The sequence below is a fragment of the Anolis sagrei genome, chromosome 3 (assembly GCF_037176765.1).
Source record: "Anolis sagrei isolate rAnoSag1 chromosome 3, rAnoSag1.mat, whole genome shotgun sequence".
NCBI classification, from domain to species: domain Eukaryota; kingdom Metazoa; phylum Chordata; class Lepidosauria; order Squamata; family Dactyloidae; genus Anolis; species Anolis sagrei.
Genome location: NC_090023.1, coordinates 228,896,854 through 228,909,922, shown reverse-complemented (window position 1 = coordinate 228,909,922; position 13,069 = coordinate 228,896,854). Strand labels below are relative to the sequence as shown.

Here is a 13,069-nt window from a genome sequence, read left to right as displayed (position 1 = left end):
TGCTGAAGCTTGACTTTGGAAATGTAACATCCAGAGTTGTTTGTATAATTTGTTGCACAACTTGGCCTTTAAACACTGGCTATTTGTCTTTTGTTCACCAAGCAGGATTTAGGAATAAAATCTTACACCGCAATTTCACCCCATGGTTTTTTATACAACTCATATCCTCATAACTATGATAACACTATTTCTCCAAGCTTGCCTAAATAAAGGGCAATTCATTGTGTATACTCCCTGCCAGATTGCTGTTTTCCTCTCCGTATATCATCTGCATTGTTCTACCAGAGCATCATGCTTGATATTTTGTTATGCATCCTTTCACAATGAAACAAAAGTGAGCTTCAGTGTTTTGGGTCTGTTTGGAACATAGAGATGTTTAGCTTCGTTTTGTTCCAAAGGGATATGAAATCTTGATTTCTCGTTTAAAAATCTATAAAGTCAGTTTATTAATTCAAGAAATCACATAATTATAAACATTTGTCAATTTAAAAAGACTGTTGGAAGCTATTTATAAATTGGAAACAAATTATTTTCCTTTACTGTTTGTTTTTTGTCACATAGTGATCAGAGTTACAATAAATATTTGTATATTTTAAATTGTATTGTAATGGTGTTTATAGTAGCTACTCTCCTTAAAAAGAGAAAAAAACGGGATATAAATAAATAAATAATGTTCATCTCCTCCTTTCTTTTATCTATAAAGAAAGGCATAGGATTTACTTTTGTGACTCTGTCAATCGTTACTATAGTTCTTATTCTGGGAAAGACACTCTTTTTTAGAATACTAGCCTTTATTTCCTGACTAGGATGCTGCTTTATCCCAAAGCACAATTATAAGATCAACGTGAGCACCAAATATATGAAATGTTATTTATCCATTCAAACTCTTTACTCCCCTTATCCCAGTGTGTTAATACTGATAAGAGTATACTAAAATCTAAGGTTACTAAAACAGGTAAAGAACTATATTATGAATCATTCTGGAGATCAAGCCATAAGAAATAAGATACACATGTTATATAGTATACAGGATGGAAATGTATAAAGATAAAGATATAATTATTGTCTCAAAAAGAAATGAATATGTGAAAGAAAATAATCCTCATGCTGGTGGTGGGAATTGTAAATGTTTTGTGTGTGCACGGTATGTATTTTTTGTATTGTAAAAATAACATTTCGTTTAAAAAAAACACTAAAACAGGTAAGGTACAGTCTATTCTGGGAAATGTATATGATATCTTGCTATGATTGCATGTCATGTCATGTATTTATGTTGATTTCTCATTTCACAGATACGAGTCTCCAGAAATTGCTTTGAATTGTGGAATCATGTTAAGAGAGTGCATCAGACACGAACCACTGGCAAAAATAATCTTGTGGTCGGAACAGTTTTATGACTTCTTCAGATACGTGGAAATGTCAACATTTGATATTGCTTCAGATGCATTTGCCACTTTTAAGGTAGTGTGGTCTTTTTTTAAAAACAACTGCTTATTTAAAAAACATACTAAGCTTTATCCACTAACCTCCAGAAACACTATACAACAGATTAAAAAATATGGAAATTGCATAACACTAGCCTTTTCATGCCAGGAAAGATAACAGCTATAGACTAGTATTAATGAAATCATAGCAATAACATTAGGAGGGATTTTATTTTACCAGAAAAGCTTGTTAGAACATGGATTTCTTGTCCAGAAGACACAATGCTTTACAGAAGTATTCAGCCACAGCATTTGATTTTTCTACATTTTGTTGTGTCAAAACCTAAAATTGAAATGGATTTAACTGGCAGTGTTACCACTTGATGTATACAAGACACCAACATTGTGAATGAACATAAAAGGTTATTGTAGCGTAAGAGCTAAGCAAACAAAAACAAACTGGTATTTACTAATTTTGTTAAATAGTCCCATGTAGTCATATACTGTAAGTGATACCAGACAATTTGGAGTTGTACATAGTGGATGAGATAATATAAACATGCTACATAGTTAGCCAGACTTAGTTCTGTTAATTTCACTGGAGGTAAAGGAAGCAAATGCAGACCAAGGCCTGAGTCCCCCGTCCACCCCAAGTCACCCTGTGGGGTAGAGAAGGGTGGGGTACAAGTATGGCAAATAAATAAATAATAAGGGCCGTGCTTGTTGTATGAATGAAATGTCATCTACACTTATTTAATCATGTGATAAGACAGTGAAAGGACAAACACTATCGAAACGTTTCTTACAAGTAAGTCTCTCTCACTTCCAAGTCAGCCCTAGTTTGGTAGTAGAAACATAAATTTCAGTCTCAATAATCAGTCCATTGCTTTACCTTAACCCTTTCTCAATGGTGGGGCAGGATTATATATTTTACTATCACATTGTAGCCCACAATGGAACCTTTGGATCAACTGTATAGGAACTAAAAGGAATATGTGATTGACAGATATTCACTAAATATTCATTAGATCCTAATTATATTTGTCATACTTTGAAAGCTGAATGCATATATTTGATTCTAAAATATTTTAATTTTCTCCTTTGCCTAATATGAAAAATGGTATTTCCATGAGAAAGGGACAAACTTAAACAATAGTATACATTTAAATAACATTGAAATCTTTGGTTTGCAGGATTTACTTACAAGGCACAAGTTGCTGAGTGCAGAGTTCTTGGAACAGCATTACGATAGGGTATGTATTTCTGTTTCGGACATCATGTATCAGAAGTGTTGCTATTTATGATATACTAATAAAATACTTCCTTTTATAAATATTCTTCGATTTGATCAAATCCTGAAGCAAGGTCCAAATTGAAACTAATTTCCAAGATGCTGCTCCTAAGTGGATTGAATCAGAACACTCCAAAAGATGTATTTGTTGGATTTAGGGGGATGGTGTCGTACAGAGAACTTAAGGGAAGAAGGCTTAGTTATGAAACTGGTAGTTGGTCACAGTAATGTGTGTGTATGTGTTTTCCTCAATGGGGCCACCACAATTTGCATGTTCTGTAAGAGACTTTGAAGCTGTTGGGTGATCCACTGTTTGGTGCTCTTTGCTATTTCTCATTTCCCTGAGCACAAATAAGTGTTTTGTAGAGTCTGTGGAAGGAACATGAATGCATTCACCCTATATCCTTATGTCTAAGTCTAAAAATCAGTGTGAGTACTGCACCTTACCTCTTATCAACAAAGGAACCATCACCTCCACTGAGTAGATTAGCAAAAGATGAATGTAAAACAAGGTCCTAGACTTTCTTCACTACATTTCTGCTTCTGCTCTTTTTGAACGTCTGAGTGGGGAAATGGCAGCAGCCAGGGGCAACTGGTCTCCTGAGGTGACATTAGTGTTTTTCCGCTTGCCATAGAATGGCCTCCAACTTATTTATGGGTCATGTCAAAATCCATAATTTTGTCCACAAATCCTGCCCTCAATTTAAATTTGTGCTTCCTTGGGAAATGCTGGATATTGAACTGTTGGCATCTCTGCCATTGTATGATCTGCCCCATCCACCTAGATCATATTTCCCTTTCTGCTGGTTAAACAGAAATAAAAATCATAAATCTTTTCATTCATCCAGTGTACATTTGGAGCGAAAGGAATATTGTGAGGGTTTTGTAAAAGCATCACACCCCCTGAGGTGGCATTAGTGTTTCCCCCTTTCTACAGAATAATTCTTGACTTATCTACAGGTCATATAATTCCATAATTTTAGCCCTCACAACCTGGCTTCAAGTTGTCATAGAATCATAGAGTTGGAAGAGACCACATGGGCCATGTAGTCCAACTCCCTTCCTTGCAGGAAAAGCACAATCAAAGTACCCCTGACAGCAGATGGCCATTCAGCCACTTATGCAAGAAGCCAACTTATAAACAAGTAAATATAGCAGTTCCTTTTCTCCATTCACTGTAGTACATTAGTTTTCCACTGAATGTTGATGGCAAATTGTAATGCAAGCTTTAAAAAAAGAATTCAGGGGAGCTATAACAAAGGATACAGAGTATGCATATGATTTGCAGACTGCATTTTGCCTACCTCTGTTCTAGCCCCCGCACCACACTTTCTGAAACATCATAGACTTGTTATTTTAATACCAGTAAAGTGAATGTATTTTTCATTCATTCATGGGTACAAAATTTGTGGGTACACTTAAGTCCCATTGTATACAGTGGTGTATTAAAATGGCATCCCATATATAAAATGGCAAACAATTTCACTGATTGCCGGAGAGAGCCTGAAGATCAGTGAAATGATGGGAGGCTACAGTTGGGTCTGCCTACACATCAGCATAGTGCTCTGTGTGCTCCCCCCCCCCCCCCAAAATATATTTCAAGATGTGGTTGTTTGAATCCTTGGATGCAGAACACATGGATACAAAGAGCTAACAGTATTGATTATTTTCTTCTCCTGACTAATCACAAGTGCATGTTTAACAACTTTGCTCCATCTACTGGCAGTGTCTGATAATAACAATAGCTAGATGCTTGTTTTCTCTGGTCTTTAATTGCGTAAAGGTTTGCCAGAAATGTTCCGTTGAGATCACTATAGCATTTTTTTTTGTCATTGACTGATTTCCTACCTAAATATTTTTTAGGAGCCTGTATGACTTTACGTATACACTTTGACAACATTTAAAAAGCAAAATAATTGAATTTTTGAGTCTTCATTTCTTTTTATTTCTGGGTTTCATAGTTGTGTTTCCAGGTCATTGAAATCATTTGGATCAGACAGTTGGATAGGTTGGAAAGTCCTGATTTTTATTTCCTTTCTCCGTTCAGTTCTTCAGTGAATATGAGAAGTTGCTTCACTCAGAAAACTATGTGACAAAACGACAGTCTCTTAAGGTAAAAAGATACTTCTGGTATTAGCCTAACTGTAGCAGTGTTCTTGTAATAATGCTTTCCATTGGGTGGTGTGAGCAACTTGTTTGCCTCTGCTTACAAAAATTTGAAGAATGTCAAACTGGATTTCATGCTTTTGGAAACCAGTATGTTAAATGTCATTTAGTTTTTACCTCAGTTTTTATACCAAGAGTCTTCCACAGATTTCTTCTGGTGATGATATTGTACCGCTGCCATGGAAAGTTCCTTACTAAAGAGAATTTCAGTATACATATCCTGCAAAATTATTAAGTTCTGTTAATTAATAACTCTTATCTTTAGTTGTTAACAGCAATGTCAGAAGTGTGGTTTGTGTTCAAAAGCTCTTTTTTGTAACCCATCATGTTTTTGAACTACACACCCACTTTTTCTTGCTGATTCATCTGTAAGAGCAAACATTTTGATCACTAAATTCAAGGTGTAGAAACTGTTATGCAGAAGAACCAACCTCAGATATCACAGACATGATCATTTCCCCACCTGCTGCTGATACTGCACCCATTCGACCTGCAACAGATTTGTGTAGCATACTACAACTTTCTTAAGTTCTGTAGATGACCAGAACTTTATTGTGTATAAGGATGTAAATAGAGAAGACTCCAATGTCCTTTATGTACCACCACCAACTCCCCCTCCCACTATAATCTTTCTTGTCTAATCTTAAAAGAAACTTGCACACCTATACCCAGATCTTCCTGAAAATCATCAAAATGAACCTAACTGCCTTGCAGTGCTCATATAGATAGCATCCAGAGGGAATTTTATAATAATGACACCACATAATGGCAAAGTGTCTAGCTTTTGCAAAACAAAAATAACTGTAGTCTAACATGTTTATGAATGTCACTTTTGCTTTTTGTTAATGGTTGCTGGTGGTGTGTTGGACTGTACAGATCTTTATGAACCAAAAAAAACCCCACACTGTTTTTGTTTCTATAGCTGCTTGGTGAATTGTTGTTGGATAGGCACAACTTTACAATTATGACAAAATACATCAGTAAACCTGAAAATCTCAAGCTCATGATGAACCTTTTACGAGACAAGAGTCGCAACATTCAGTTTGAGGCCTTTCATGTCTTTAAGGTAAAAAAAAATCTTTTCAACTATTTGTAATGATGTTCAAAGGATGTCTAGGTTTACACAAGCCTAAATATACTTCAGAATGCAACAATTAATTTGAGACGTCTTGCTAATTTGAAAGTGGTAGACAGGCAGTTCTGTAACGCAAAGTAGTTTCTCTTTTAACTTCGTTACCCTTTTGCATCTAGCCTTGTTATAATCATCATCATCTTTATTTCTAGACCACCTTTTCTTCCTGAAGGGACTCAGGGCGGTTTACATACACAAAAGGCAAACATTCAGTGCTTCAGATGAGTACTAACACATCAAAAATAATACATGGTAAAGCACAGTAATAACAGTGGACTTACAATGAAGAATTAAGCATCAGAATATAAAAATATGAAAGAACCATCCACTAAAACATGAGTAAACATGGCAACATAAACATTGTTTTGAGGATAATGTTTTACTGTTGAAGACAGAGTAACCTGGGCCACTTAATAATTCCTGATGTTTTTCCAGTGTCATATAATACGCCCACATTTCTGCATGCATTTGTCCTTTCATTATCATAATGACTGCTTGAACACATGGTACTCAGTTTACTCAGTAAAACACTAATTTACTCAGTAAAACACTATGTCTTTCTAATAAAAAGATTTTTAATGGATGCAAATACATATTTTCAAAAAACTACACAATTTTATAAATTGTACTAGACTTGTGGCAGAAATTTATCCCATTAATACATGACATTCCTGAAAATAATAATCCATTATGTAATTTAAGTGGATTTGGCCCTACGTATGATGAAATCACATGCCAGTAATTATGCATGTATTACTTGTGGCATTTTAGTATATTATAGGCTTGTCTTGTAATTTTATATCAAGTATAAATCTGTATTCAGCTCATAATGGTGCCCAATACATTAACTGAACATTTCTTGCATTCATTTTCCTCCTTTTTGCAGGTGTTTGTAGCCAACCCAAACAAGACGCAGCCCATCTTAGATATTCTTCTAAAGAACCAGACCAAACTTATTGAGTTTCTCAGCAAGTTTCAGAATGACAGGACCGAAGACGAACAATTTAATGACGAGAAGACCTATTTAGTTAAACAGATCAGGGATTTGAAAAGACCAGCGCAGCAAGAAGCTTAATCTCCTATAAATCCCTAAAATATTAAATCCAAATTCAGCATTTGCTGTTAGATATTCAGCATCAGGCACTCTTATCAATTCATGAGGAACATTACTGCTAATCTGCTGTTCAGTGAACAGTGTTTGTTTTTCTCTCTTTATTTTTTAGTCCAAGTTGACAAACCTAGCTGCTGCTTTCTTGCACAATGTGGACTTTTCTTGGTATTTGTGTCTGAATTCAAGCACACTGCTTGTTTTTAGAAGTCTGGGGGGAGGGGGAGATGATTGGCTCATGAAAGCAAACCTATAGATGGTAGTTTGAGATAGGAGAGAAGGTGTTAGAGTAGTTTAAGTGATGGGGTGCATGCTTGCAAATCTGATTCAATCCGTACGTTTGCACTTAACCTTGTATGAGATGCGAGCACAATGTGATCTGTGCATATTTGGCACCATAGTATAAGATTGTATGCCTTGATTTTTTAAAAAAATGTGCAGTGCTTTATTTGTAATCAAAGGGGATATGTATCTTAAGATGTGAGCTTACTGGGATGAACAGTTGTCTTGCAAATAAAACTGATACAGAAACATAGCAACTTCTCGAAGAGTGAAATCTCCAAGTTCATAAGGAAAATGTATATATGCCTTTCACTGCTTTATGGGTTTTCTTTGTTTTTGTTTTGGAAAGAGTGATTTTTCTGAGAACTGAGTTATAGACTTGGAAATGCGTTATAAGGGTTTTTGTTCATCTTACTTCAAAGGCGTTTCAGGCAGTAGAACTTAGCAGTGACACTTCGCATTTCATTTCAACGCTTGTTGTTTTCTTTTGTATATAACTCCTGGGCTGCTCATTTCTTTTAAAATGATTTAATTTGTACAGCAGAGGAATGTTAATGTATTAGTCTGTAACTTTTACCTGATAACTGAGTTTTGCAAAATGAAAGCTCATTATAATGGATCACATGAAAATGCTGATTTCACATTTCTTAAATACTGCAGCATCAAAAGGAAGAGAACCCTTTTTTCCTGTATTTTCTGGTCTAAATGGGTGCCATCCGTTAGGATAGACTAATACGTAGCGCTGGAACCCACTAACCTATATTCTTCAGTGTTGGCCTTATCCATTCATATTAGTGCTGTGTTCAGCCAATTACAAATTATGAAGATTATGCTAAATTAATATCAGTTTGTTTTTCTTGTGAGTATATAGAGAACCTCTCTTCTGTTCATATAGCTAATATTCAGTATCATAGTTGTGACAGTAAGTAACTTACAATTGCCCTTTACATCAGAACCCATAATTTCATAACTATCTTTATGTCAATATCTTGTTCCTTAATGCTGCAAACTATCAGTATTTATTTTTAAAAAGACTGATTTTGCACCACTTTTTGTTACTGTGATCATAACAAAAATGCTAAGTGTATCTAAACTATGTTATCAAAATTGTATCTATTAATCTAAATAGTAGTTCTGAAATCACAACCAACCAACCTTACAGATAAAAAGTATGAACGTTCAGATTCTGCATGATTGAACCTGACTGAGAATGCTATACAATTATTTATTGCTTTCTAGCTTCTTTCTTGTTAAATTATTTCATCAATAATTAAACTAATATCCTGATTGACATTTTAGCAAATTTTTAAAGCCTTCATGAAGGAAGTAAGAAAATATCTCCAGCAAATGTGATTCTGGTAATAATGGATATCTCAGCATTGTCATGCTTCCTTGGAAATCATACATAACCTGTCCTTTGCAAAGTGATTCAAATGTCTATTGAAAGAAGAATCTGTAATCGCAAACCTCTTAAATCATTCACATAGACCATAAAACGGGCCATGAGATATTGTAGTTCAGTACTCTGTCCTTTTTTATATTTTGGTTTATCGTAGTTAAGAGGAGGAAAATATTCCTTGGCAAGTTATTCTCCATTATGTGTAAGGCTTCCATTTTAGGGGGGGAAAGTAGAAATGCTAAACGTTCTGTATGTGTGTATATAAAGAAGTTAAAAGATGGGTTTGGATATTGGTTTTGCTTCTCTGCTCTTCGGCATGGGGAAAGTGGCTCAAACTTTTTAAAAACATTAATCCTTGGATTGTTGGCATTAAAAAAAGTTGTATTTAAGACCATTTGATGTGCTATTCATATTAAAAAAATATTGTACTGGAAGTGGTTTCTTATCTGTGTGAAAGGCTTACAGATATGACTAAAAGTTATTTAATGTGAGTTTTTTTTAAAAAAAAAAGATGTATGCAATTGTAATTCTTCTTCCACAGAAGCATCTCATTCTTTTAAATGAATGCATTTCTTATTAGAAAATCCGGCTGGCCCCATAACTTAAATTGAAATAAAATTTTCAAGAAACACAATTGTGTGTTCTATGATAGTTATAGAGGGGGAAAAAGGTTCACCTGATATTTCTGTTTAGGGGTATTTTGAACTTCTGTGCTTCCTGTGAACCGTAAACTTTTGCCACTGCATTTAAAAGACTAACCAGCCAAACTTCTCAGCCTTTGTATGTTACTATTTCGTTGAACACAGAGTTGGAAGAGGCCCCAAGGACCATCCATTCCATTCCCTTGCCATGCAGGAACACACAATCAAAGCACTCCTGGCAGATGGCCATCCAGCCCTGCTTAAAAATCCTCCAGAGAAGGAGACTTCACCTCCATTCAAGGCAGTGTATTTCACTGCTGAAAAGCTGTTAGTATCAGAAAGTTCTTCCTGGTAGTTAGAATCTTTTTTCCCCCTGCAATTCGAATTCATTGCTTTGTGTCCTAGTCTCCAGACACGAGCAATGGATTCAAATTGAAGGAAAAAAATATTCCAACTAAACTTTAAGAAGAACTTTGTTACTGTATTCTGAACTTTGATTCAGCTAACGGGAACTGTGAGTTACACTTCGAAGAGGGAAGGACTAACACTATCTTGAAACATGTTCAATTTATGCTTATTTTACTGATAGTATTTTCTCCAAACTATTCAAGGAGAGGATACTGAGAACTAAAAGAGATCTATGCCCCTTCTTACACAACAGGAGCTGCTCAGAAAGAGGAAATGACTGGTAGATTTGTAGACGTGCCTTCAAGTCACTTCTGGTGACTCCATGAATTTCTTAAGGTTTCTTAGGCAAGAAATACCTAGAGGTGATACCTTTGTCAAAATACAGCCTGCAGCACCTGGTTTTTATTTATGGTCTCCCATCCTAATCCTAATTAGATCTGATTCTGCTTAGCTTCCAAGATCAGGAGTGGTACCTTTAGAGTATGTTAACCTAGATTAAACAGGTTCCATAGAGATGCCATAGGGGATTGCCAGTCGCCTGAGGGCTGAGAAAAGTGGTATATAAATAAAGTAAATAATAAGATGCTATGTTTCATCATGTGTGATCAATACACACTCATTACACAGAGTTTTATTTTCCCCACAGTACTTGCTGTTTAGAGGCAGACATTTTGCAGTTTCACGCATTTAAAAAAAATACTTGCTTATAAGTAATAAAAAACACCTTTTCCTCAACACAAACTTTGCTGGCATCATATGCAAAACATATTAAAAATTAATTATAGATCGCCTTTCCATGCATATTGTTAACGATTTAATTTTTTATTTTACTAGGGTCTGAATTAAATATAACGTTTCCTATGTCTTGAAATACATTTTTTATTTTTGCAGGATTCTTGATTCAGTTTTGTATCTTCTTTTGCCACTGTTTCTAGCACAATCAACAGAAAATGTGTAACTACATCCAGCCAGAACAGCCATATATCCTGCATTTATTAATTGCAAAGACACCAGATCAGGTTTCAAACTAAACTGCAGAATGCTACATTATCACTGCAATACTTTGCTCCCAAATGTGTGCCATAAAACATATACATTTTTTTTTCTTTTTTAAAGTGTTTAAAAGTAAATGTAAACTAATTCTAAGGGCAAAAATTATTTTGGAATAATTCTATAAAGATTGCACTGGTGAGCTCTGCTATCTTGCCCTAATTTTGTTCTCTCCACGCCCTATTTAGATCTGGGCAATCAATTACTTTCTGTTTAGGGAGGAGAGAAGACGTGTACAGTCCTGAAAATGACAAAGAACATGGGGCAAAATGGCTAGCAGGCCACTCCTGGAGTCTTCAGAGGCTGATTAACTATTTTTCATGAAAAGAGATTGGTAGAGGGTGACAGAAATGAAGGATTGGGCACAAGGATGCCTGACTGCTGAAGAATCTTGTTGGGTTTGGCTGGCACATCTTTCCTTACATTAGAAAACACCTGAGCAAGGCTTTTGGTGCTGCTGACAGGCTAAGAAGAGTGCTTAGGTTCAGAGCTTACTGTAGTCCTTTCGTCTTTCATATCAGACATTTTGGGACACACTCTTCCCTGCTGCAGTGTACCTTCAAGTCTTTTCCAACATATGGCAACTCCAAGGTGAACCTATCATAGGATTGTCTTGGCAAACTTTATTCAGTGGGGGTTTACCTTTGCTTTCATCTGAGGCTGACAAAGTATGACTTACTCCAGGTCATTGAGTGGGTTTGCATAGCCGAGCAATGGTTTGAACCGAGGTCTCGGACATCGTCGTCCAGTGCATAAACACTACTAGAACACTAAACACATTGTAGGTGGCAATTAATTGGGTATACATAGATACTGTTTTTAAGTCCCTACATCTTGTACTTTATATTGTTCTGATGAGAACAGTTCTTCATAGTCAAGATCATTCATGTGGTGCAAAAAGATCTCTGGATATATTGACATAAGGCCCAGCAGCTGAAGAAAGCCCTCTCTCCATCCTAACTGCTAATGCTGCGGCCTCAGAGAGAGAGAGAGAGAGAGAGAGAGAGAGAGGAACTGGTAAGTACAACTCCCATCATACTTTGACCCTGAAGAGCTTGGAGGCGTTTCCTTCCACATGGGTAGCCTTTAAGTGTTTCCTTTTTTGCACTTATGAAGATTTCTGCAAGCTTAGAAGAACTGTGGTACAGGACTCCTGTAGCATTGGGTAAAAATTACTCCATGGTATACTTTTGTATTTTGTATGAGGTGAAATTATCAGTGCATTATACAGTATCACAAACTTGAGAGATGCAGAAAGTTGATAATGGCTCTCAATTAGGCTGATTTAAGTGCTTAAGAAGAGACTTGGAGAGCCAAGACTGCACAGTGCCATAGGTTAAGCAAGAGTATCTCTTTCACAGTCTTATCTGAAATGTTTCCCCAGCCCAGTCTCTAGTCAGTTATTCTGGTTTCAGTGCTTAAGTTCAAGTCACGTTCTTGTTCATGTGCCTCAAATACAGTACAACATATTTTTGGGAAATTACTTTGTTGGGACAACAGAATCCCCCTTGCCAGCAATAGTGTAAAAAAAAAAAAGAGTTCTCCAAGATCTGTGATAATGTAATAAAATTTACTGAGAAACCAGATACCTTCAGTTGTCATACATTTTTGCTATTACATTTCCCTAATCAGGAAAGCTTGTCAATGCTATGATGTGACTATAAGATTCACCTGACATACAACTTCGTGAGAAGTTAATTGAGTAGCTGCCATAAGAATTCAGGAGCCATTCTAGAATGTAAGAACATAAAACCTTTCCGGTTGAGTATTCTGCTTCCCTATGATGGCATTATACATGTTCCAAACACAGATTGTATGAAGAGACATATTGTCTACTTGAGGCAATATATGGTCGTCGTCATGTCTTACTGTCATCCATAAGAGCCCCCGGGGGCGCAGTGGGTTAAACCCCTGTGCCGGCAGGACTGAAGACCGACAGGTCGCAGGTTCGAATCCGGGGAGAGACAGATGAGCTCCCTCTATCAGCTCCAGCTCCTCATGCGGGGACATATGAGAAGCCTCCCACAAGGATGATAAAAACATCAAATCATCCAGGCGTCCCCTGGGCAACGTCCTTGCAGACGGCCAATTCTCTCACACCAGGAGTCACTTCTGACACAACCAAAAAACAAACACAAAAAACAAAACTGTCATCCATGGCATCGTCT

General features: G+C 36.2%; 1 protein-coding gene across 1 annotated transcript in view; it reads left to right on the top strand.

Moving 5' to 3' along the window:
• Positions 1-9,236, top strand: part of CAB39 (calcium binding protein 39) — a 54,001-nt gene extending 44,765 nt beyond the window's left edge. The window contains exons 5-9 of the mRNA XM_060767929.2: positions 1,293-1,461; positions 2,618-2,677; positions 4,763-4,828; positions 5,804-5,947; positions 6,900-9,236. Coding sequence (XP_060623912.1) covers positions 1,293-1,461; positions 2,618-2,677; positions 4,763-4,828; positions 5,804-5,947; positions 6,900-7,088 — 628 coding nt within the window. The 3' untranslated portion in view covers positions 7,089-9,236. The remainder of the gene's footprint in view (positions 1-1,292; positions 1,462-2,617; positions 2,678-4,762; positions 4,829-5,803; positions 5,948-6,899) is intronic.
• Positions 9,237-13,069: the final 3,833 nt, after the last annotated feature.